Genomic DNA, 24,170 nt, shown 5'->3' on the forward strand with positions numbered 1-24,170 from the left:
ATGGGGGAGAGCTACATGTACCAGCGGCTCCCCTACACCAGAGGAGAGGAGGAGGGGGAGGATGAGGAGGAAGAGGAGAGAGACAGCACGATCAGGGAGACAGTCGGGGGACAAATGGTAAAGTGTGAAGTTGTGGGTGGACCTCCACTGTTCTGTATCTCTACATGCATGTGTTTGTGCGTGAGTGGGTGTGTGTGTGTGTGTGTGTGCGGTCGGGGGTCTGGGGGGGTTCAGTTCTGCTGGCAGGATGGACATTTTTTTTAAAGGGGGGTTGGGCGTGTATGTGTGCGTGTGTGTCAGTGAGGATGGCAAGTGTGTTGATGCGGTTTATTGTTGGGTGGCAACTGCAGATAAAATTTGATTTGGTCCCTAATTTAAATGTCCACTCCAGTCCGGTGGTCCCTGCTCTTTTTTTTAACTTAAAAACAACAAACCAGTGTCTGTTTATCGGGTTAGACTGAGGACTGTTATGAGATTATGTTTCCACCTGTGTGTGTGTTTGACTGGTCGTTGTTGTTTTTAGAATTAGTCAGCAAGTGCAGCACAAATATGACACTGTTTAATGTAAAATTCCGGGAATGAAAGCATTAAACTCGGATGCACATCTGGTTAAAGATTCAGATACGTCATCATTTTTCCTAACATTGCAGAATCAGGCTTTTTTTCATTTCATAAAATTGTCAGGGAATAATATATGGATCTTGATGTATAGCCACATATATTAATAGTGTTCTCTATGAGCTCAGTGAGATTGCATGAGATCCAGATAACAATATTTTTTTGGAATAATTTTCAAAAGCCTAAGGTTATCTGCTAATGAACTGAATAATTAATACTGGCATCAACCTCAAAAAAACACAATGGTTGGGCTGTACAGTATATCACACAGAGAGAGATAAAGAAACACATACAGTATCATTCTGAAATACAACTGGTATACATGTCACAACATAGATGATGTGACACTAATGGTGATAAATGAAATGAGCAGCTTGACATGAGGTCACTTGTTCTCTCTCTGAGAATAACAAGAGACGTTTGATAGCACTCTCATGTCTGTACAGGATATAGAGTGAGGACCAGCAGCCAATTATCTGATGGTAGCTTAGCATAAAGACTGCCCACAGCTAACAACATATGCTACCAGGGAATCTAAAGCTCATTATGGGACATGTTCCTAATCTGTGGTGTTTAATTTAAATTCCCCTAATGTTAAGCGCTGTGATCGTAATCAAAGCTAAACCACTCGTCCCCTTGGAATTATAAGGTTCTACCTGCATTCTGACCAGATTTGAGATATAGAGGTTTAGAACCTTATAAGACCAAGACAAGAGTTTGAGTTTGTAGATAGAACCTTTTTGTTTTCCAGATTAAATGACCAAAGATTAAACTTGAAAAAACACCTCCTAGTATGTTAATAAGTAGTATCAGAACTGGGATATGTGATTAAGTCAATTTTGACAAAAATGTCAGATAGAACCTTATAATGTCAGGGGCTGAACCTTCCCTCCAAGATTATCCATGAATTTCGCCAAGAAATCAAATTGTCCTACTAGTCCAAATAATATACAATATGTATGTGCTTATTGTAACTTTTATGATTAACCATTTTAACAGTAGGTTTACAGGAAATTGTCTTGTTGTGAACATGAAATAGTTTAGTGTGGGTACTTTACGTATGTGTCAGGGTTTTTCAGAGTCTTCCTTAATCACCACACAAGCTCTTTAATTTCCCTGGTCCAATATATTATGTCCATGAACATCCCACTGAGCAACTGCACTATTTACACACTGATGCTTGTCTTCTATTTTCAATTCCTCCAGCTTGTCAAATCTTAGGATTTGTTATTTTTCTGTTTTTTGGACAGCCGAGAACCATCAGTTTGGATATTTATTCAGCTTTTCTTTTTGTTATTTGACATTAATCAACAATATATTGTCAGCCTTAATGTTATCACTCTATAATTGGTAGATTAACCAATAATGAAAATAATCATGCAGGCCCACATGAGCTTCTCCATTTCCTCCACATTACAGCGAGTCCATTAGCAGTGTCCATTAACATCCCACTAAAAGTTAGAATTGTGTCTGGTGAACAATCAGGGCTCAGGAGCCAGTCACTGAATGCATCCTAGCATCTCTACTAATACAGATGAAATGTGTGTGTGTGTGTGTGCAGATGCAGTGTGAGGAGGGGACAGAGTGGCTGCTGGAGATGCTGACTGACATACAGCTGCAGCAGTACTTCCTGCGGATCCGTGATGACCTCAACGTCACGCGCCTCTCCCACTTTGACTACGTCAAGAATGAAGACCTGGAGAAGATCGGCATGGGGCGCCCAGGTACTGTAGGCCTCATTACTTCATATCTGTGTAGTGTCCTCAGGTCAAGTGTGTATTCACAGATATTTCTGTTGAATAAAAGTCATGCTGTAAACCTCTAGCATGGATAGGCGAATATATAAATGTGTTGTTGTGTTGGTTCAGGTCAGAGGAGGCTGTGGGAGGCCGTCAAGAGGAGAAGAGCTCTTTATAAACGCAAGTCCTGGATGAGCAAGGTGCAGTATCCACACATGTCCTCCAAACACACACTCACACAACACACATCTTGGAGGACCACAGGGGACGCATCAAATTAAAAAGAGGAATTTAAAAAAGGATTTGAAACTTGAACTTTAAAACAGTCATTTAGAAAGTACACTATTGAATTCCCAAATGAATAACCAAATTTCAAAATTGATTTAAAAATGCATTTTGAAAAACAGAATTTGCAAACTGAATTAGAAAATACAACTTTTAATCAGTCTTTTAAAAGGGCAATTCCGTTTTCTGTTTGGATTTCCATTTCCTTCCATTTCAAATCATATTTGAAAATAGATTTTCGAAATCAACCTTTGAAAAGCAGTGTCCCGTCTGGTCGTCCACGCTTAGAAACTGCAATGCAAATAAGCTCTGAGCGGAGAGATATATGAAGCTCTCTGATTGGCTGTTACACCTGACATTCAGGGACAACGGCTGCAGGAGAACAGAGTGAAGACTAGCAGAGCCACAAGCAGCTGCAATTTTCACAGTGGGACTGTTTAAGAGTCACATTATTAAGGTTTAACATTTTTTCAGGCAAGAAAGCAATAGATTCCCGATATGCGGTCGGTTTATCCAAATAACACCTGTTTGTTAATCTGCTGCCAGGATTTCAGACACAGTATTTCAGAGCACATTTGTTCTCTGACTCCCTGACCCCTGTATCTGTCCACTGCTGAACTGAATACTTATCTATTCTTATTCATATTCAAAGTTGTTCTGTTTAACATAAAAATGAGGAGGTATTAAACAGACAGACCAAAAGCTTGTGTGAATGAACATGTTTTCAGATGCTTCATGAGCAGAAGCCGAGTCTCTGCATCTGAGATGAGAGTCAGTATTTTAAAGTGGATATGGGATTTGATTAGGAACCAGTGGAGGCGGCATAAAACTGATGGGATGTCTCATATCTTGTTCCCTCTGGCTAAACGCATTTTAGATGGTTTGGAGATGGTTCAACAAATTTTGATTCAGACAGTTAAAAACAGTGTTACAATAATTAATATTCAACATGCAACTGCAGCGCTGCAAATTTACCTGACACATATTAAATGTATCCAAAATAACTCACACACAGAACCAGTAACGGCGTTACTAACAGCGCTACTTTTTTAATAAAAAAAAAAAAAACTGTTTCCCCCATTACAACGCCGTTACCGTTACTGACAATAAGATGCGCCGTTACTCAGCGTTACTTGACTCAAGAAGTACCATCAGAAAATAATACATCCATTCAGAGAGGAACTAAAAAGTCTGGTCGCTTTTCCTCTGTGTTGCTAACCCTCCACCTGGTCATGTGCATTTGTTTACAAAACATAATGAGGGTTAAAAATAAAGATAAAATATGAAGACACAGACACCTGGCAGCCTCAGTCACAATATCTGAAAAACTGTCTGTAACCGTCTTCTCCTCCTGGGCCCACTGCAGGTGTTCCCAGTGAAACGATCTGACGCCGACCCCCAGCAGCCCCTCCCCCAGGGGGCCTCCGCCTCCAGCCCGGCCCCGGCCGGCGGCGAGGCAGGAGCCTCCCTCACCTGTCTGATCAGAGAGACGGAGCTGCAGCTGCTGGAGCGGCTGGGAGACGGCACGTTTGGAGTGGTGAGGAGAGGAGAGTGGACCGGGCCCAACGGTGGAGTGGTGAGAGGAGCACACACACACACACACACACACACACACACACACACACACACACACACACACACACACACACACACACACACACACACACACACAGTAGAGTATTATGATGAATAGTAACTTGTGTTCTTAAATGTTAAATGTGAGGGGTAGTTTAGAGCCTGTTCCAGCAGTGGATTGTGTTGGTTTGGAAATAAAGAGAGGGTATGCCCACACACTGATAGTCACACAGTGATTTTTATTGTGCACAAACTATAATCTACATATGAACCACATTTCTTTTTTTTTATTTAACCTTTATTTACCCAGGCAAGCAAATTAAGAACAAAATTCTTATTTCCAAGTGCAGCCTGAAAAGAGCTAGAGGCTCTTCTCTTAAGGGAAAGGGGGAGGGGAGTGCTAAAAGTGAAAACAAGGTTACGGTATATAAATTACACTTAGAAAAGTACAATACAACACAATACAATACAATAAAACAGTTAATCATGAGTCTGAGGTGTGTTAATGTGTGGTCCAATTGGATGAAAGGGGGCAAACCTGAAGGTGAGGGGCACGTCCTTCAACTTAAAGTTGCCTCACTGTGCGTTAAGACAGTGGACAAATTTGACAACCATTCAGAAATTCAAACAATAACATCATATATTATTTGATAGCCCAAATAAATCCATAGTAAATCCATAATCACATAAATATACTGTACAGTAATCAGTGGGGACACCATTCGTAGTCGAAAATTCATCATTATAAGGAAATAGAGTAAAAACTATGTATATAGTATACTGTACATAATTATCCAACATCACGTAATTACATAATTAATAGACACAGAAAAACATTAAAATCCTGCTTCAAGCTTTTGTGAGGGTGACTAAAGAAAATGTTTCATATCGTACTCTGGGGGTTAATGTTTGAAGGGTAAATATATATTAGCTCTCTCTTTTTAGTAAAAGACTGTTGTGCTCACCACTTTGTGCTGGTTCATTGATTGATTGATTGACTGATTTGATATTATCTCTCCCTACACGTCCTCTCAGTTGTCCGTGGCAGTGAAGTGTCTGAAGGCCGGCGTGTTAGACTCTGATGGTCTGGATGATTTCATCAGAGAGGTGAACGCCATGCACTCACTGAGTCACCAGAACCTCATCCGGCTGTACGGCATCGTCCTCACACAGCCCATGAAGATGGTAGGCTACAACACACACACACACACCAATTCTCAAACACAATGCGTAGTGGTTATGCAGATATAGTGAGCTTTGTGTGTGTGTATCTTGTGTGTGTGTGTGTAGGTGACGGAGCTGGCCCCTCTGGGCTCTCTGCTGGATCGCCTGAGGAAACGTCAGGGTCACATCCTCATCTCCTCCCTCTGTAACTACGCCGTACAGGTCCGTTACTGGACAAGTAGGAGAAAGATGAAGTGAAAAACTTCAGTTCCTCTTTTCTTTCATTTCATCACATCTGTGGATCAGTGCCCAGATGTTTGTGCAACAGTTTGGACCACAACTGGAAGGTTTTCATACTCAGATTTTCAGATTTTGAGTTTGTTTTTTTTATTTTCATGACAAAAACATGATTCTTCTTTAATTAAAACGATGTGCTGCAACAACTGGTTGATCAATCCAGTTGCATTTATGCAGGTATTACCAAAAAGGCTGTTTTTCAACCTCTCAAATGAATGAATGAATTTCCTTTTTTTTAATCCTTCACAAAATATATCAGCACGAGAAAGTGCAATGGTTATTTTACACTACTTATATTTTAAAAACTAAACATACATCATTTAATTGATAAGATCAGTAAATAAAATTATTCTGTGTGCATGTGAGTTTTCCAGACATTTAACATAAAATTTATCATATTTGTTTGTTTGTTTTTACATATTATTTTATTCAAAATAGATCAAATTGTCTTTCAATGTATAATATCAACCTGCCTGGCACCTTTACACCACACTAATGTTGGTTAATTATGTTATCTCTGATAAATAAACAAAAATGTAGAAGTTAGAGTGAGAAAAACTGTTGAAACTAAACCCAAATATCTATTTAATTAGAATTTGTAGCTGGTGGCATATTGACAGGAATCACTCTATTAATTAGTTTCTTTTCAATAAGAAAATGTTGTTTTGAAAAATGTGTCACATGACTGTCACAGTGTGTCTGACATGTCCTGTCAGCGCTGAGGGGAAATGCTGGAAATTACAAGTTACATGAACTAACAATGATTGTTACTTTACTTTACTTTATTTGTTTATTTGGGTGGGACAATGCACATCAATGTACATATAAAAAACATGTAACACATGTCTGTGTGTGTATGTTCATGTGTTTTATTCATCTTGGTGTGTTGTGTGTGTGTGTGTGTGTGTGTGTGTGTAGGTGGCGTGTGGCATGGCCTACCTGGAGCAGAAGCGTTTCCTCCACAGAGACCTGGCCGCTCGTAACGTCCTGCTGTCCACCAACGAAACGGTGAAGATCGGAGACTTCGGCCTGATGAGGGCGCTGCCCACGCACACGGACCAGTACATCATGGAGGAGGGTCACAAAATCCCCTTCCCATGGTGAGGAGAGGGAGAATGACGCCCTGCTGTCCACAGAGCTGTCTGCTGTCTTTATGTCGTCTTTGACATTCACATTGTCCCTCTGGGGTTTCTGTCCAGGTGTGCTCCAGAGTCTCTCAAGTCGCGCACGTTCTCCCATGCGTCTGACACCTGGATGTTTGCGGTCACGCTGTGGGAGATGTTCACCCACGGACAGGAGCCGTGGCTGGGCCTGAATGGGAGCCAGGTGAAGGCTTATGCTCACAAAGTTACACTGTAAAAACTGGAATCACTTTTTCAGCATTATTATATCATGTTGTTAGTATTGATTATTGATGCTGGTGTGTGCAGATCCTCCATAAGGTGGACGTGGAGGCCGAGAGGCTGTGCAAACCAGAGGACTGTCCTCAGGACGTCTACAACGTCATGCTGCAGTGCTGGAGCCCCAAACCCGAGGACAGACCGACCTTCGTCGCCCTCAGAGACTTCCTGCTCGAGGTACAGTAGTGTCACTCAAAACTAAACCAGAAAAACTTTTTGCTATCAGAAATGTCTTAGTAACTTTGCCCATAAGAACAATGGCTACGTTCAGACTGCAGGCAAAAGTGGCCCAAAGTAGAGTGAACACTCAAATCTGGCTCAGATCTGATTTTTTTAAATCAGATTTAGACCACTTCCATATGTGGTCCTGAATCAGATTCAGATCCGACTTTTTCCAATGTGACGTGTAACGTGTGAAGAGCGAAGGCGGATTTGCTGCGACTTTTACGTCACTTTACAATGTTTACTCTAGGTTTTGTTTTAAGAAGCGGTGGCAGGACCACATATACACGGCTCGATAAAACGTGGGATAATTTGACGTGCAGCGGCGTGTGTTTACCGACAACAGAACAGCTGTAGTGAGAGTGGGAGCGCTGAAGGAGAGGAGATTATAAATACAAAAGGACACGTGATGTTAAACTTTAGGTTGTAATAACCTTTTTGACATTGTTTCTTAATAAACCGAACGCTGCCCACAGCGGGTTGAGGAGGTTTATTCCTATATATGGTACAAACTAAAGTAATGGTAGCCTAACTGAAACTAAAATACAGAGTTTTACTCTTTTTCTTCACTCTTTTCCTCCTCAGCAGCTACTCAGACATTTTCCAGCTTCCATTTCACAGACATTTGGAAATAAAAGTGAAAATACTTGTTCTCTCTATATTTCTTGTACAACAGCTGCTGTTCTTTTGCGCATGCCGTTCACACTGGAATATGATATAGGCCACATTTTAGATGGTAATGTGAACAGCCAAACGAAAAATCGAACCTGAGCAAGAAATCTGAACTGGGCATTAAGGCTTGCAGTGTATTTTGGGGTTAGGGTAGGATGAGCTAAACCAAGACCAACCCACACAGGTTTCTTTTGTCTGTATTAGTGACTCGACAGAAGAGAAATGTCAGGAGAGGAAGTCCCTGGCCGGACTCGAAACAGGGTCACTCTGAGTCCAGGACTTCAACACCTTGACTTCCAAATGTGGACACACTAATTTTAATTAACTCAGCCATTCAAAGTAATTGTGCTTTAGCAGCTCACAGAGTAAACAAAGTCATGCAGCGGGTAAATAAAGGACAATGAAGGCAAAATAAAGTAGAAAACAAATAAATCACCATTATACAAAATGACAAGTGTTTTCCTCTTTTTTTGTCTCTGTGATGCTGCTAATAATTCATCCCGCTGGTGTGTGTGTGTGTGTGTGTGTGTGTGTGTGTGTGTGTGTGTGTGTGTGTGTGTGTGTCTTTGCAGACAATGCCCACGGACATGAGAGCCCTGCAGGACTTTGAGGAGGAGGAAAAGCTCCAGATTAAAATGAACGACGTCATCACCATCATCGAGGGGAGGTCAGTGTGTGGGCAGAGCACGTCGCCGAGTCACTTCAGCCTCGGTCTCGTACATTTCCACAAAACGACCGGCTCGTTAGTCAGTGTCGGCGCAGAGCTCCGGTCATTCCTACAGGACCACAACTGCATCTCTTGTTGACTCTGGATTCTTTGCATTGTGGGAAATTACTGTAATGACTGTCCACTTACTGCTCATTATAGAAATGTGGTCAGATTTATATTATATTAAGTGTGTTCATATGACATGTTTGTTGTACTCAGGAAAATCCTGTTAGTGTTGAAGTGCATGATGCCAGTAGAGCATGATGAGGCTAAAGCTTCCTGACTGTTGTTGTATGTGTGTGTGTCCGTGTGTGTGTGTCTTCAGGGCAGAGCACTACTGGTGGCGAGGTCAGAACAGGCGGACGCTGCGTATGGGTCAGTTTCCCCGCCACGTGGTGACGTCGGTCGCCGGTCTGTCGGCCCACGACATCAGCCGCCCGCTCAAACACTCCTTCATCCACACGGGACACGGAGACACGGACCCCCACAGGAGCTGGGGCCACGCAGACCGCATAGACAGGTTAATACTGTAGCACACAGCCATCGGCATCGCCACTGTGGCGTCTGTCCCTACAGTTCCTAGTACAGCTGATACATGCTGAAGGCTTCATTTTAAGGTGCTTAATACAGTGTAGTAGAGTTTAGATTCTCTGCCCGATTTCCCACCATTTTCCTCGGGGCCCTGTCGAATCGGGCTCATGAGAATGGCCTGTGAGATACTTTTTAAAAAATATTTTTAAAGGAATAGTTCACCAAAAAATGAAATTCAGTCATTAGTGACTCACCCTCAATACAGGACTGTTTAGGCTGTAAATGTCCTAAATGACGTTGTTTCGGGTAAACTCTGGACTACTGTATATCCCTTCAGGACACTTAGATTGCAGTGGACGAGCAGTGTGGAGGAATATTAAATGGTTTTTGTGTAGTTTTATGGACGTTTTTGTGTCGGGAGCTATTACTCTCATATCAAGTTTACGCTGGACCATGAACCGACCTCCCGGGTCTCCAGATGCACTTTGTGGAATAAAAAACTACTTCATTCTATTCTATTATTCATCAGCATGAGGGTGAGTCACTAATGACTGAATTTCATTTTTTGGTGAACTATTCCTTTAAGGCTATATAAAGCTATGGCTTGATAATGTCAAATATTATATGTAATATAACAAAATAACAAGTCATACTGTGATCTATAAGTAAGTAGCTATTAGTTAAGCATTAATAAATACTGAATTCTTCATTAATAACGCATGAATCCTCATTAGTATGTAGTTTATTAATGTAGTAAGTGCTTATCAATGGTGAGTAAAACATTTTTAACTGTGTTTATAAACGACATACTAGAGTATTCATGTGTTATAAATGATGAATTCAGTATTTAATGCTAAACTAATGCTTGGTGTGTACTTATTATAAAGTGTTACCCAGATTTATGCCATTCAAACAACTCGGAATTGTAGTTGAAAAGGTCAGTTTTAAAGTTTAGTAAGTTTATTAAAGGTCAGATAATATACAGTTCTGGTCCAGATCTTTGGTTATCCGTTTTTCTGTGACCTGTTTAAATGAAGCAGTATCAGTTTGTGACCACTCCCTGGTTGTAAAAAAAAAAAAAAAAAACAGCGTTCTGTAAAATGAGAGGATTATCCCTTTAATCATCCCGCAATCCTCTTGGATTTACCTCAAACCACTTATCTCTCTTATCTATATTCTCCTTAAATAAACTCTGATAGTTCATTCTAAGCCGCAGACTTTATGATACGATTACACGCTTTGTTATTAAGCTTGGACCACACACGTGCTGTAGTAGCTGCCTGTGCTTTAACTCTCCACTGGAGAGCAGCAGTGCACCACCACCGCCCTCGGTTCATCAGCATACGTATTCCTTTGGTTGAACAGTCTCACACACCCAGAGCTCCTTATGAAGTCTGCCACACCAGAACATCCTCTTACCTGCTACTTACTTAGTAGCAAAGGTTGATTTATTGTGCAGTAACAAATGCTATTACTTGCCTTCAACCAGCTAGGCTCAGTCGCTAAGTAAGCATAGAGAATGAATGAATCCAGTTAATCTGCTCTCTGTTTTTCAGTCTGTATCTGGGGAACCCCATGGACCCCCCCGACGTCCTTGGAATGGAGTCGGGCATCGCGAGACCGACCAAACTCCCCAACCGTGCCAAGAGTAAATTTAGCTGATCCTTCTTTAAGTGTTTATGAATGTGTTTTTTTGTTGCACTTGCTTAAAATGTTGATGATACAGAGGTTTGTGTTCACTTTCCTGTTGGGAGTCGTTCTTTAAATTTACTGCATTATGTTTTTTTCTCCATCAGAGCAACCCCCCCCTCGTCCACCTCAGCCCGCTGTTCTGCTGAAGAGTAAGTTTCTCACACCAGGTGTTTGTTCTCTTCCTATAGTCTGACCTTATGGATACATACTGCTGTTATTGTCTGACTGTGTGGGTCTGTGTGTGTGTGTAGAGCCATTTTACGACTCAGTGATGGACGATTATGACGATGAAGACGACGGCACTGCTTCGTCGGGGCTGAAGAGGCTGGGCGTGTCCCTGGGGCTGAAGCTCCGCCCGTGGGAGGGGCCCGGGCTGCGCTCGGCCAGAAGCGAAGTGTCGCTCATCGACTTCACCGACGACAGCTTCAGCTCCACCACGCCCTCGCCGCTCACAGAGACACAGCAGCCTGATGAGGACACACTGAAGGTATAATTACACATTTATTCAGCTACAAACAAAACATTCACACACACACACACACACACACACACACACACACACACACACACACACACACACACACACACACACACACACACACACACACACACACACACACACACACACACACACCAAGAGCATTTAAGTGGTGTGTTTTTTCTAAACTAAACCAAACATCATCATATCCAAGTAAACCTGTATTTTTTGGCTACCGTAGATGTCATTTTTCGTACAAAATGCACAACATTTCATGGTATCTGCTTTTGAAATTTTAAAGGATTTCATATCGTATTATTTTCATTCATTTAAAGTTATTTGTTTTGTTTCACTGATCTTTTTGGAGAAGTCAAGCATTTCTAAGCTGTTGTGATGGGCTGTTCTCACCATTGCCTGAATTTTTATTAACCAGATTTGATTAATTGGGTAAATAGGCAGCGCCATATACAGTAGCTCAGTGGGTAGAGCAGGTGCCCCACATGCAGAGAGTACAGTCCTGGCTGCAGCCGGCCCTGGTTCAGATCCTGAATCTGGTGGTCCTTTGCTGCATGTCATTCCCCCTCTCTCTGCCTCACCATCTCCTGTCTCTCAACTATCCTATTAATTAAAGGCAAAAAACCCAAAAATTATACTTATTATTTTTTTTTTATGGGTTAATGGTCAGAATATTATTATTTGAAAATACATATTATGTTATATGTATGTGTGACTTTATTTTCAAAGGATAGCCACTTGAGATTTGCCATCTCATTTTCGAGGGGGTCCTTATACACAACAAAAATACAAAACAAGAGTTCAGTCATCAATAGTAGGCTACAGGTTCATAATAGAAAGTGAACACAAAACATGATACAATATAGAGACACAGACGCCCATTCACACACACTCACACTACAATGCTATAAATAATATAAATACATTTTCTGCATCAAGTACTGTACATTCACTTTTTGACTGTACGTTTTGCTACTGCTACATGGCTGTAATTTCCCAGCTTGGGATCAATAAAGTATATCTATTTATGGCTAACATTAGCCATGTAGCCATTTACCTACCAGTCAAGAATAAATGTTGTCCTATCAGCCCTGAGGATGTAGCACTGCTCAGTGGGAGTATTGTAACAGCTTGTGTTATAAAGACAGTGATGGTTGAAGCTTTGGGCAAGCAGCAGTCACCACCACCAGCTCTCAGCAAGAAACCATGCTAAGTGACATAGCAACAACATGTAGCCCTTAAGCTACAATTTCTTAATTTTACTTGTATATTTTTAGTGACATTTTCTTATAATGGAGTGTTTTAGTGACTTTAGTCCTCTAAAGGGGACTTGCTCATTTCAGGGGCTTTTAATCTGATATTGGACCCCAGTGGGGCACTATTGAATGTACCAATCAATAAAAAACTCCATAACTGTGGCATACAAGCTGTCTGCGTAGTACTCCTCCATTCTGGCTCTTTCCTCTGAAACGCCCCCCCTCCCCATCCCTGCATGCTCAGTCTGCTGAGATTGATCAATGTATCGAGGGTCAACTAACCCTACTGCATAGTGCCACGCCTCCTCTCAAATTCAAGGAAGTTGTCCCACCCAGTAACCGAAAAGTACAGAAATTGCCTGGTTTACAATTATAGCATATTAAAAATGTCGACCTTACCCAAACAATTGTAGCCTACGGCAGCAATGACTTTGGCAAGACATCTCTGAATGGTAAACACTAAATTCCACCATATCTCATATTATCATTGTACAGGTTCGATATAATGTCAACCAAATAGGGGATACCAATGGGCACTAAGGCCAGAGCCAGGCGAGTTGCCATATAGGGAACTTCCTCTCATCTTGTGACATGTCAAAGTGAGACTTTCCACGTCCTCTAGAACAAGTATCCGACATTTTGAACATATTGATAAGTCTCTGAATTGACAGTGATGATTTAATTAGCAATATTACAGTCATAGGAGTCAGAGCAGGAGCCTGGACTTGGATGACAGGTGCCAGTGTCTTGTCTCAAGGTAAATAGAAGGAAACACTGTTCCCCGTTTGCATCACATCCTGTTTATATTTATTTGTGTTCATCCCCTTGCTCAGAGTGTCTATGCAGCAGAGGGTGGGGTCGTATTTCACTTCGTCAAAGGTGATTTTCCAGATGTTTCTAAGAAGAGAATCTACCCACACAGAGCAGTCATGCAGCGTTTCTTTAAGACCTGTCGAAGACCTCTATCTGATCAGACAGTGTCCTTGGTCCCATCAGCTCAAGAGGGCGTGAAAAGAGCATGAAATGTGTGTGTGACACCACTCGGCAAGAATCGCTTCACATATTCTCTGAAAGCAGCGGTCAAGCCTTTGGCCTAGAAATGTCATAAATAACCCCGTTCCCCTCGGATGCACTCGAGACACGTGCGGTGTGATGGATTGGCGCTCGCTGATTGATCATGTGCACGCTCCTGCCTTAGTGGTTTACTTTGGGGCTTCGTGTTAATTCCACCTCAGAGCTTCAGTCTCCCTTCGATCACCTCAAAGCTGAAAGCTTTAAAGACGCCTTGAAAGACGGCTCAGTTCGGTTCTCGCATGATCATGAATGAATGAATTACTTTTATTATTGTGTCATGCATACTTCTGTATGCTCAGACCGCATGGGCTTATAAAACACCAAGAAAACAAACCAGATCCAGAATACATCATCAGCACATCAAAGAAATAAGAAAACAAACAGGGGTTCAAAACCATTATCTGAAAAAAAAGAAAAGAAAAGGAAAACAATGCCAAGGTTCAAGAGAAATCATCAAAAATTAATGAAACAAATTTTCCTGTCTTCTTTTCCAGGCTTGAGAAATAAAATTAGCAGTTTTAAACACACTGAAATTAAACAACCAAAATTTTTCAGGGTTTTGTCCACAGATTTCATGAAATAATACCTCAAATTGTCATACTTTGTACAGTATAAAAGGAAATGAGCCTCACTTTCTACTTCATCTAACTCACACATTTCACATATTCTATTCTCCTTGGGAATATTCTTAAATCGACCAACCTCATTGGTCGGAGGAAGAATACCAGATCTCAGCTGTGCAACTAAAGATCTTTGACTTCTCTGTGGTCACGTGTTCGGGTGGAGTTTTCACATCCCGTCTATAGCTTACCTATTTACAACATCTGGGGGGATGTTTTCATATCTTGTGTCGTCTGCTTCACCTCAGGACACTCCGTCCATCCTGGACTGGCCTCTGCCTCTGCCTCAGCCGGCGTACGACGAGGTCACCGCGGAGATGGAGGACCAATCGGAGGACCAGGAGGTGAGATCTATCAACAAGGGAGTGACCGAAGAGGGGGCGGTCACGCCCGGTGGCAGGAGCGAGTCCCAATCGGCTGACCTCTTCCAAGAACTGCAGAGAGAGGTAGAGAGACTCAATCACAGAGAACATCAAGGAAATGTCACCGCCGACTGATTCCGTCTCTGTCTGACTAATATTTAGCGCAGACTGACACGTATTTCATCCAGAGTTAATGTTTCTGTCTGTCTCCGTTGATGTAGGTGATGGTGAAGCTGCAGGTTCCCATGGCGACGGGCCGCTCCCTCCCCTCCTCCCCTCTCCCAATGCCCCTGGCTCCCTTGGCCCCCCACCGGCAGATCTGCCTCCCTCCTCCGTCCCCCTCCTCCAGCTACTCCTCCTCCTCCTTCGCCTCCTGCTTCGAGGACCGCCCGGTGCTGCCTCCCCGCAGCCCCGTCCCCCCGCTGCGTCCCTCCAAACAAAGCGTCCCCGCCCGCGCCCCCCACCCGCAGGCCCGCTCCAGCTCTATCTCCCTAGGGGGCGAGGAGGACACGCCCCCCCAGATTCCGCCCCGAGACCACGCCTTCTCTCAGCCGGGCTCCCGCTCCTCCTCCCCGCTCCCGCTGGTGCCGCCGCTCTCCTCCGTGCCCGTGGCGCTGCCCCCTCCTCCCCTCTCCGTCTCGCCTCGCCGGGCGTCCGGGCTCCTGGGTCCCCTCCTGTCCTCCAACTCCTCTTCCTCTTCCTTGCCTCAAACCACGTCGCATCCTTCGCGTCTCGCAGCCCCGCGGCCGTCCTCCTCCTACTCCTCCAGCTCCTTTCTGGATCCTCTCCCGTACCGGGAGGGGCGTGGCCTGTCCTCATTGATCGACAGCTCTCAAAGCTCTGCTCCCGCCCCTCTGCCCGAGAGACCTGCATTTCTGGAAAGGTGTGTTTTTTCGTCGTTTTAGAATTAGAAAGAACTGAAGTTAGTTGTGTATGTAATGTAAAACTGTTTGATTCATTTGGACAAAAACATAGCGTCAAGTGGGAGTTAGCATGGAGCATGTGAACTCTCACCTGACCTGAGGTAAAACGCAGGTTGAAAACATTTTTCTTCTGAGTTCAACTTAAGTTTATTCTTGTTTCAACATCTATGTCTGACTTGCCATAGTGAATCTTGATGAAACACCGAAACGATAAAAAACTTATAGGGATTCACTGAAACCCGTAAGAGCTCTAATTTCGTAGACCAGTGGGGTTGTATGAGGTACAAATGGCCACTAAGTATAATATCTACTGTAGAAAGGTCTCTACCCCCCCCCCCCTTTACTGAGAAATACCGGCGCAAATACGGAACTAACCAACTCACGCAGTATTCCTCCGCGCAGGTATGCTTTGCAACGCGCTGGATCAACGCACTTATCAGCTGTTTGGTGTCATAACTGCGGTTAGTTCTAGATAAACTAACTTTTTTCCGACCAGCTGATGCATTGTAAATTTTTACTTAATATAGTAGCCTACTCTTGAACTGGTGTATTATTTTGAGACAGGACTTCCCATATGCTGATTATTAATCGCCCCCCACTAACATCAGTGTAGGCTACTGCCTGTGTCTCGGTGCAGCACGGTGCGCTGGTATTTCTCAGTGGGGGGGTAGAGACCTTTCTACTGCAGATATTATACTTAGTGGCCATTTGTACCTCATACAGCCCCACTTCAAAAAAACAGAACTATCCCTTTAAAATTTTGCTAACTAGCTAGCTGCAGTCTGTCTGATCATTTCCTGATAGTGACTCACCGCAGCCTCACATTTGCCCTGAGGAAGTAGCTCTGCTCAGGAGCCCCATTATAACATCTTGTAGTACTATAAAGCAAACAATAGCTGAAGCTTGTGTTAGGTGACAAACACTACCAGCGCCCCCCTGACAAGAAACCATGTTCAGTGACAGTGAAAACTTCCATTAGCGTCAGTCAGCTAAAGCTAAGGCGAAACAGCGTTGTTCCATCGGTGGTGGGCAAACCTCAAATGGATTTCACGCATGTTATGTAATAAAACACCTCTACTAGCTCACTCTAATTGGTCCAAAAATACTAGAAACACTAGACAAACACTCTCATAGCACCTGGAGAGCAAGCATCACTCAATAAAAAGACAGACTGAGCCGGATTCATCTCCTTGTCAAGTGTTGTTCACTCAGGCAAAAAGAAATCCTCATTGTTCACACAGGTCTGATCCTCCTCCTGAACTGAACTGGCTTTATGTCAGCGTGACTGTAGAATCACCTTGTTGAGCTATTTTCAGTGTATAGTTTTCACCCCACAGTCTTCAGGGCACGATGAGTAGCGAGATTTGTGTATTTGGACTCCAGCAGTTTCTAGTTTTTTTGTGATTCACACAGTGAATAATTAAATTCACCTCTGCTTATTAGACAATTAAAAAACACCAAAATAAATAAATAATGGAATAATGAATAACTGAACAGAAAAATGCAATAATTAGAGGAAAAACAAACCACAATTAAAAATCTTTTTTTTTGTGTAAAGTACTGAACTCAAACTGTGACTCATCACATATGTCTGAGTCTAATCAGTTATGCATCATTAAATGTCACTTGTCTTTAAAGCAATTTTCTAATTTGTTCCATCAGGAAAACTAACTTTTAAACTGAGCTTCATATATACTTAAATACATCTTACTGGATCTGGGGTTTTCTCTAATCAGATATGGAGCAGCCAACATGGCGGCCGTCAAGCCCATGATGCAGCAGCAGCAGCAGCAGCAGCAGCAGCCCGGTGGAGCCAAGCCAAATTCCTCCTACAACAACAACAATGGGCGACCTGCAGCTCCCAGCATGCAACAGGACAAGAGCGTCAAACAGGTGAGGGAGAGTCAGAGGAAATGCACAGCATGTCCACATTTTTCTCCTTTTTCTGCTCTGATTTAAATGTGATCCCCATTGTTTTTGTTTCTATTATTGTTAATACAAATCACAAAGACCCCACACCAAGGACAGGCAGAGGAATTAGATAATCACACAAATTAGAAAGGGTAATTGTTTTGATATTAATTGATAAATATAACGAAAGTCATTAACAACTGATTTCATTATTGTGTTAATTATTTTACTGAATGTTTCTTTTGTGTCGCAGTTTGGTGTAATTCAAAATTGGTCGCGCATGACCTTCATTGAACATTATCTACTACATTATCTACATAAATGTTTTCCAAATGAACTGTTTCGGTGTACAAGAAGGCTGGTGCATGAATGAATGGATGAATTCTAACTGAGCTGCATACCTGATAAAATGGTTGATATTTGTCAGCTGGTTGATGATGATACAGGACATGTGTCCGTGCAGAATACTGATGTGCAGAGGATCAAAAGCAAATGACCGCACAACAGGAAGCTTGTATCAGTCTCTTAAATAGCTCACACTTAGAAATGATTTTGCATTTGATTCATCTTCAATTTATGATTCCAGCTGTCTTTATCACCTCAGATGATATTCTGTATGAATGTTGAGCCTCTAGCCTTCCTGTATTTTTTCCCCCAACATGGCTGTTATGTTTAAATGATGAAAAATCCATAGATCCACTCATGTTTATTTTCCCTTGAACATGGTGGTATTGACAGGTTCAAGGAGCGGTGCATGGTGTCACACTGGAGGAGTGTCAGGCAGCTCTGCAGACTCACAACCGGAGCATCCCTCAGGCCATAAACCATTTGAAGGTACATCTATCAATGTGACTGCATACAGTATGTTTCATTCTTATATAAGGTAATGGAATACATCTGTTGTGTCCTTGGGTCGATGTAGTCAACACTCAACAAGTGGCAAAAACAGACATTTGCTACAAAGTAAAGACGTGAAATGGAGAGGAAGTTTCAACTTGTGTAATTTTAATTTTGTTTTGTTTTTTCTATTATTTCCTGAAGTTATTTTCTTTCTACAAATGAAGTTAAATTTTTAAACCGGTTGCTTTGGCGATCATTATAATTTTTTTTATGCAAATGCTGAAAACACAGAAGCAAACAAATAGGAACGATTCTGGACTCCCGCTGGTATTTTTGTGTCCCAGAAAAGAGAGCTGGATACTCTGGAAATACCACAGCTCTGTTTTACATAATCACACCAGCGTGCACACAGAGGCACACAATGTGAAAAATCCTGTGCACCTGCAGATATTTATCCTCTCGGGAAAATGGTAAGAATTCCCAGGAAAAAACACAACCAAGGATCGGAGTCTCCTCATTTCAACTTTTTACAGTCTATACATCTGAGGCCACAGATGATGCTGTAATCAATGTGTTAAAATAGAGTGGATTTTAAAGAATAGAAGGACCAGGACACAGGTCGTCTGTCACTGACCAGATGTTAAAGGGATAGTTCAACATTTTGGCAAATTGGCCCATTGCCATAATCCATATAGTTTTAGCAGTAGGTTCGTTACCTTTAATTGTCAGTGCAAGCTATTTTTAGAACGGTGGAGCAGAGCCGCTAGCTGCTCAGAGCTACGTTACGGAAGCTAATGGGATTTCTTGGTTTCCCTCATCAAACTCATCAAATACACAATCCAACAACTCCAAAACGCTCTGGTGGACAAGTTGTGACCTGCACATTCACCACGCTATGAGATAATAATGGAACGTTACAAGATGGACTTGTTTTCGAGGCAAATACACAGACTGCTTGCCAAAAAACTGCTCCCGACGGGAACACGCATCAGTGGTTTTGCATGAATTTACCTCTAAAATTTACCTTAATCTATTTACCTCTCTCATAACCTTCCATTATTATGTCATAGCGTGGTGAATGTGCAGGTCACAACTTGTCCACCAGAGAGAATAGAAAATGTGTGTTGAGGTAGAAGAACATCATTTTAATCTTTGACAAGACAATGTAAAACACAGACAGGACAGAGCAAATGAGTGAAGGGATGTTGTTTATTTGTGTGTTGGAGGTGGAGCAGCTGTTCCGGTTGGGACTGCGGTCCAGAGGCGAGTGTGAGGAGCTTCTGCAGCGCTGCCAGTGGAACCTGGAACAGGCCAGCTCGGTCATGCTGGACACATATGGACCACATCACAACAGGTAGGTTAAACTTAGCAAGTAAAACTTTTATATACATATAAATAATCTGCTGCAGTAAGAAATAAGATACTAAAATGCATTTGTCCCCTTTGTTGAGCTCCTTATGTAAGTCCTCTGTTGGATCTGTGTGCAGAAGATGAACAGTACGGGAGTCGGCGTCGTACAGTATGGTGCAGCTGTTCTCTCCCCTGTGTGTGCGCGCGTGTGTGTTGCTGAGTTTCAAAACATAATGATGCAGCAGTAGTTAGAAAACTCTTCCTTTGCTAACAACACGGCCACATATGGGCTGATGACGTCACTCCATCTGCTCCTCTCCTACCGCCTGCCTGACGGCTCCGCTGCTCCTGTCACTGTCAAGACGTTCGGTTTGAGCGCACACATTCAGCCTGAGCTTCTCTGGTCTGTTACATTTCATTCAACACAGCACTGACTGTCATATTTAAATTCCAGGACCACTTGTGGTTGTTTTATACTCCCTGGATCTAATTACCAAAGAACATTACATTACATTATATTATATTACATTAGCCTCATTACTGGGGATACTTTTTCTGCTAATTTCATTTGAGGTTTTTGTATTTTAACAAGGGCTGTCGATCAATTAGAATGTTTATTTAAATTACCTGCATTTTTTTATTTGTTTAAAATATATCCCTAAAAGGGATATTATTCAAAACTTTGTACAAATATGGTAGCTTTATGCAAGTATAACCCTATCATACATCAGCTAAGAACAGTGAAAAAGACAGTGAAACCCTGCAAGGCCTCACTTTGTACAGTGTATAAAAAAAGCTCAGATAATAACATGACAGCTCCATCTGAGTGGTAACTGTTGGCAGAGGCAGTTTCATTTCCAGCAGCTGATTCAAACTACAGGTCAGGCCAAAGGCCAATGTGACAGAGCAGTAATGGCATGTCAGAAAAAATTGCGCCATTAAAAGGAATTTGCATTAATGCTTTGATATCACATTAACTTCGACAGTACTAATCAAATAAGTCTGGTTCACTTAAATGAAATCACAGTTTCAGAAATGCACGTTGCTTTCTAAGATCCAAACTACCGGTACTCCCTATCCAAAATGACCCATAACAAGTTCATTATTACTATAATTAAAGCAGAAGTAAGCGATCCAGTCGTTTTGCCTTACTTCTTGTCAGCCGATGGAGTTAGCAGTCCCCGCCCTCGTCCCTACGTCACCACATTCACGTGCATCCCTTGGCTGCACACACAGAGAGGACCGCCCCTTTATGCCGTTCTCTCCTCATTGGATAAAGGTTGTAGGATACAAGAAAAGTTTTCTCCGCGGCTTACAGCAGAGCAGAGTGACTGACAGACCCGTGTTTCAGACCAAGCACTCTACAGTATATAAGTGATTGCCGTCGGAAGATATAACTATTTAAGACTTATATTAACATAAATATTCCGCTTACTTCTGCTTTAATAATGCTTTTATTGACCAGCTGATGGATGCCAGTGTGTTCTCTATTTTTACATCTGTTTTGGTCTCCACCACCTCTGGTCTTTAGCTGTTTATCACTTTGTTTGTGCAGCTTGTAACTTTTCCTCACACATGTCCACATGAGGATTTGCAGTTAAATCTCAGTTTCACTAATAAGCGCAGACTGTAGCTGTGACACCGTCTCACCCTCCCTCTCTCTCTCTCTCTGTCTCTCTCTCTCTCTCAGGAAGTGACAGCAGCGTGACACACAATCAGCCACTGACCATGACGCCGCTCGGATCAAACCCCCAAACAGTCGGATGACTCATCGACCCCAGGACTCAAGACACAATCATGCTTTTTAATGAATGAAGGAAAATAAGGCAGCATATGTGCCTCTCTTTATGTACTGTGAATACCTGCTACTACCTGTGTCATACACATGCATGCTCATTATTAGCTAACCGAGCAGCTTGTTGAATGAGTCACACCGTTTACTTGAACTTGTTGCTATTTAAATCTTTTTTTTTTTATTACATGATTAATGAGAGTTTATGTTTCCGCTGATAGTTAATGCAAAACTTTTTGTGGGTGTGAGCATTGCGTCCGCTATGAATGCATGTGTGTGTATGTGTATGTATAAGCATACACTCGTGTACAAACACTGTAAATGCCCATGCCTTCTGCTGTTAATGAAACCATATAAAATCAGGGAAACGTCAGCTAACGATAGAGTTGTACTTGTACGTTTTATGTTTGCCGTATTGTAAATCGCACTTTACCAAGTGTGTCGACACACGAGTGGATATTTTTGCCGACGTGTTAACTGCTGGTCAGACGACGATGAACAGTTTATCTAGTTAGTGCAATTAATAAGAATACTGATATCAACTAATAGCTTAACGTTTATTTTTAATGTATCATTTGTGTCTTAAAGCTTTCTAGGCTTTATATAGACGTGAGTTAAAAGAAGGACTGATTCATGTCCTTGTCAAATGACATATTTTATTATAGGCAGTAAAATGCCAAATGGCCAAATGTGACAATATCTACCATCTCTTCATGAATACAGGGTAAGTTCTATAAAGTCAATATGTAATGCAACTTAAAGCTGATGTTTGGTATTTCTTCCTGCTGTATGATAATCATAAACACATGCTGAAGAGCTTGACTGTCATTCACCTGAATAAGTAGGTAACTAATGTGTATGAGTGTGTGTGTGCGTGTGTACTTAGAGCTGCCTCAGGCTGGAAGCCAGCACTGACCAGATGTTGATGTTACTGTAAGTGTGATCATATCAGCAGCTAAACAGAAAATGAAATGAACAAGACGTGTTCATTCTCTCAGCTATGTATCATGGCTTTAACAGGCCGTCAGTCACACGTTATTCTCTTTGCCAAACTGCAGAGGAAAGAATACAATTAGAAAAGTAGTGAATTTTAAAACACGCTCAAAAGTGGCGAATCTAATACTCATGTTTGTGTGTGTGTCCGTGTGTGTGTGTGTGTGTGTGTGTGCGCGTGCGTGTGCACTTGCATTTGTCTGAGACATCTCTTACTCAGTGGCTCAGCTGTAAGCTCTTTCAGTCACAATGTTATTTATGTGACACTGGCTGCATTGTACTGTGTAATTAGAGCAGCTTATAAATGCAAAATGCAAATATGGCCTCCACTGTTTTATAATAAATTGAAATTTGAGTCATTCTCTTTTCAGAACTCCAGGTGTCCTTTGGTTATTTCATAAATGTAGAGAGCAAACAAATATTAAATCATCTTGTTGTAGCTGACCAGAACTGGACAGGTTGAAGATAGAACCTGACCATTCTTAAGATGAGCTGGACTAAGTATGGAAGACCAAAGCTGACTTATAATGGTGTACATAAACTGAAGAGACACCCTCTTCTTTGTTATTTGTGCACACAATATAATTATGATAATGTACAATATAATTCTAATATAATAATGTCAAATAAATATCTATTATATTATTCACTTGAAGAGAGGTAATGCCAGATTGTTGATATACTGTGTAGCAAATCAAACCACACCAACAACTGCAAAATTAATAAAAACTAAAGAAACAAAATGCAAATGACTTACATATAATATATATATATATATATATATGTGTGTCAGGGTTCCTACACAAGTATGGAAAAGTATGGGATTTGATTTTATACATTTCCAGGTCTGGAAAAGTATGGAAATGGAAACTATTGTATGGAAATATATTTATCTTAATACTTATCTGGGTTTGGTCTTATGTGAAATTATTTGGGTTAATTATTTTATGCGTTATTAGCTTCAAATATTTGGAAATTATTTGGTGACATAATAGCATACAAATTCACCAGGAAGTCTGGTAATTAGGGTTTGGAAAAAGTATGGAATTTTGAAATTTCAAATGTGTAGGAACCCTGATATATACTGTATATTTATAAAACGGAAAGGTGAAATCCGGCAAGATTGGTTGTTAACCGTGGTATAATGAGCATGTATACCATGGCCTGCCGTGATATATTGCTTAAATACAGTACTATATACACACACACACACACACACACACACACACATGGATGATGTCATGTATTGCATTGTTATTTCATTAGATTGATTAATTAATTATTATTATTATTATCATTATTACAATTCCACTCGCAGCAGTCATTACTCCATGTAGCATTTATATCAATAAATACATTTTGGTCAAACAGAAAAATTAAATGAAGAGGAAACCCAAATATTCACCTGGCTTTTCTTGCCAGCACCATGTTTTCTCTAAGTGCCTCTTTGAAAGTCAAAATAAATGAATACAGAAAGAAATATGGTAATTGAGGTCGGTGCATCTGCACTGGTATTTCAAATTTTTTCAAAGTTCCAGAGTTCAAGTAAACTGCTCCAAACATGTTTGACCAAAACTTGCTGTTAGTCACTAAACATCCTCCGAGCGCTGCAGGAGTCCTGTCTCTAATGGAAGTCTTGTCTCTGCTTCCGC

General features: G+C 41.6%; 1 protein-coding gene across 1 annotated transcript; it reads left to right on the forward strand.

The window, feature by feature from the left end:
* tnk2a (tyrosine kinase, non-receptor, 2a) lies at nucleotides 1-19,741 on the forward strand (the record flags this gene model as incomplete). Its single annotated transcript, XM_083994978.1, has 19 exons — nucleotides 1-117; nucleotides 2,180-2,342; nucleotides 2,487-2,557; nucleotides 4,009-4,218; nucleotides 5,253-5,402; nucleotides 5,508-5,603; nucleotides 6,597-6,778; nucleotides 6,878-7,004; nucleotides 7,109-7,255; nucleotides 8,545-8,639; nucleotides 9,007-9,201; nucleotides 10,769-10,860; nucleotides 11,009-11,053; nucleotides 11,156-11,391; nucleotides 14,596-14,793; nucleotides 14,931-15,592; nucleotides 17,369-17,525; nucleotides 18,282-18,377; nucleotides 19,610-19,741. 19 exons carry the CDS (start codon nucleotides 1-3, stop codon nucleotides 19,739-19,741), a joined length of 3,171 nt encoding a protein of 1,056 aa, XP_083851104.1.
* Nucleotides 19,742-24,170: the final 4,429 nt, after the last annotated feature.

This window comes from Trachurus trachurus, assembly GCF_905171665.1.
Source record: "Trachurus trachurus genome assembly, chromosome: 20".
NCBI lineage: Eukaryota > Metazoa > Chordata > Actinopteri > Carangiformes > Carangidae > Trachurus > Trachurus trachurus.